General features: G+C 56.1%; 1 protein-coding gene across 1 annotated transcript in view; it reads left to right on the top strand.

Moving 5' to 3' along the window:
• Positions 1 to 460, top strand: part of TESC (tescalcin) — a 3,196-nt gene that overhangs the window by 1,929 nt on the left and 807 nt on the right. Inside the window, 2 exon segments of the mRNA XM_009886743.1 lie at positions 36 to 97; positions 168 to 275. Of these exon segments, the coding sequence (XP_009885045.1) occupies positions 36 to 97; positions 168 to 275 (170 nt within the window).

Below are 460 nucleotides of genomic sequence, written 5' to 3'. Positions count from 1 at the left end.
CCCTCACCCTGCCCCCTTCCTCTCCTCCCTCCCAGTCCTCTTCCACATGTACGACTCAGACCATGACGGGAAGATTACGCTGCAGGAGTATAGAAATGTAACGTATGGTCCCTCCCGCCCCATCACCGCCGAATTCCCGGCCGCGGCTTTGACCCGCTGCCTCGTAGGTGGTGGAGGAGCTGCTGTCGGGGAACCCCCACCTGGAGAAGGAGTCAGCACGGTCCATCGCCGATGGGGCCATGATGGAGGCAGCCAGCATCTGTGTGGGACAAATGGTGGGAGCCAGTTCCTTTCTCTGTCACGGCATGGAAGTGCTGTGATGGTATTGAAAATGGGGCTGGAAGGTGTCCATCCTGCCCGGGGCATCTCCCCTCACCCCGGGATGCTTTGGCTGGAGAAGACTTCTATTTTTTTTTTTTTTTTTTGGTCGTCGCTCTTTTTGGGGTTTTTTTTTTCCTTT

Source organism: Charadrius vociferus, unplaced genomic scaffold, assembly GCF_000708025.1.
Source record: "Charadrius vociferus isolate BGI_N301 unplaced genomic scaffold, ASM70802v2 scaffold776, whole genome shotgun sequence".
Classification (NCBI taxonomy): Eukaryota; Metazoa; Chordata; class Aves; order Charadriiformes; family Charadriidae; genus Charadrius; species Charadrius vociferus.
This window is presented reverse-complemented; position numbering and strand designations above follow the sequence as displayed.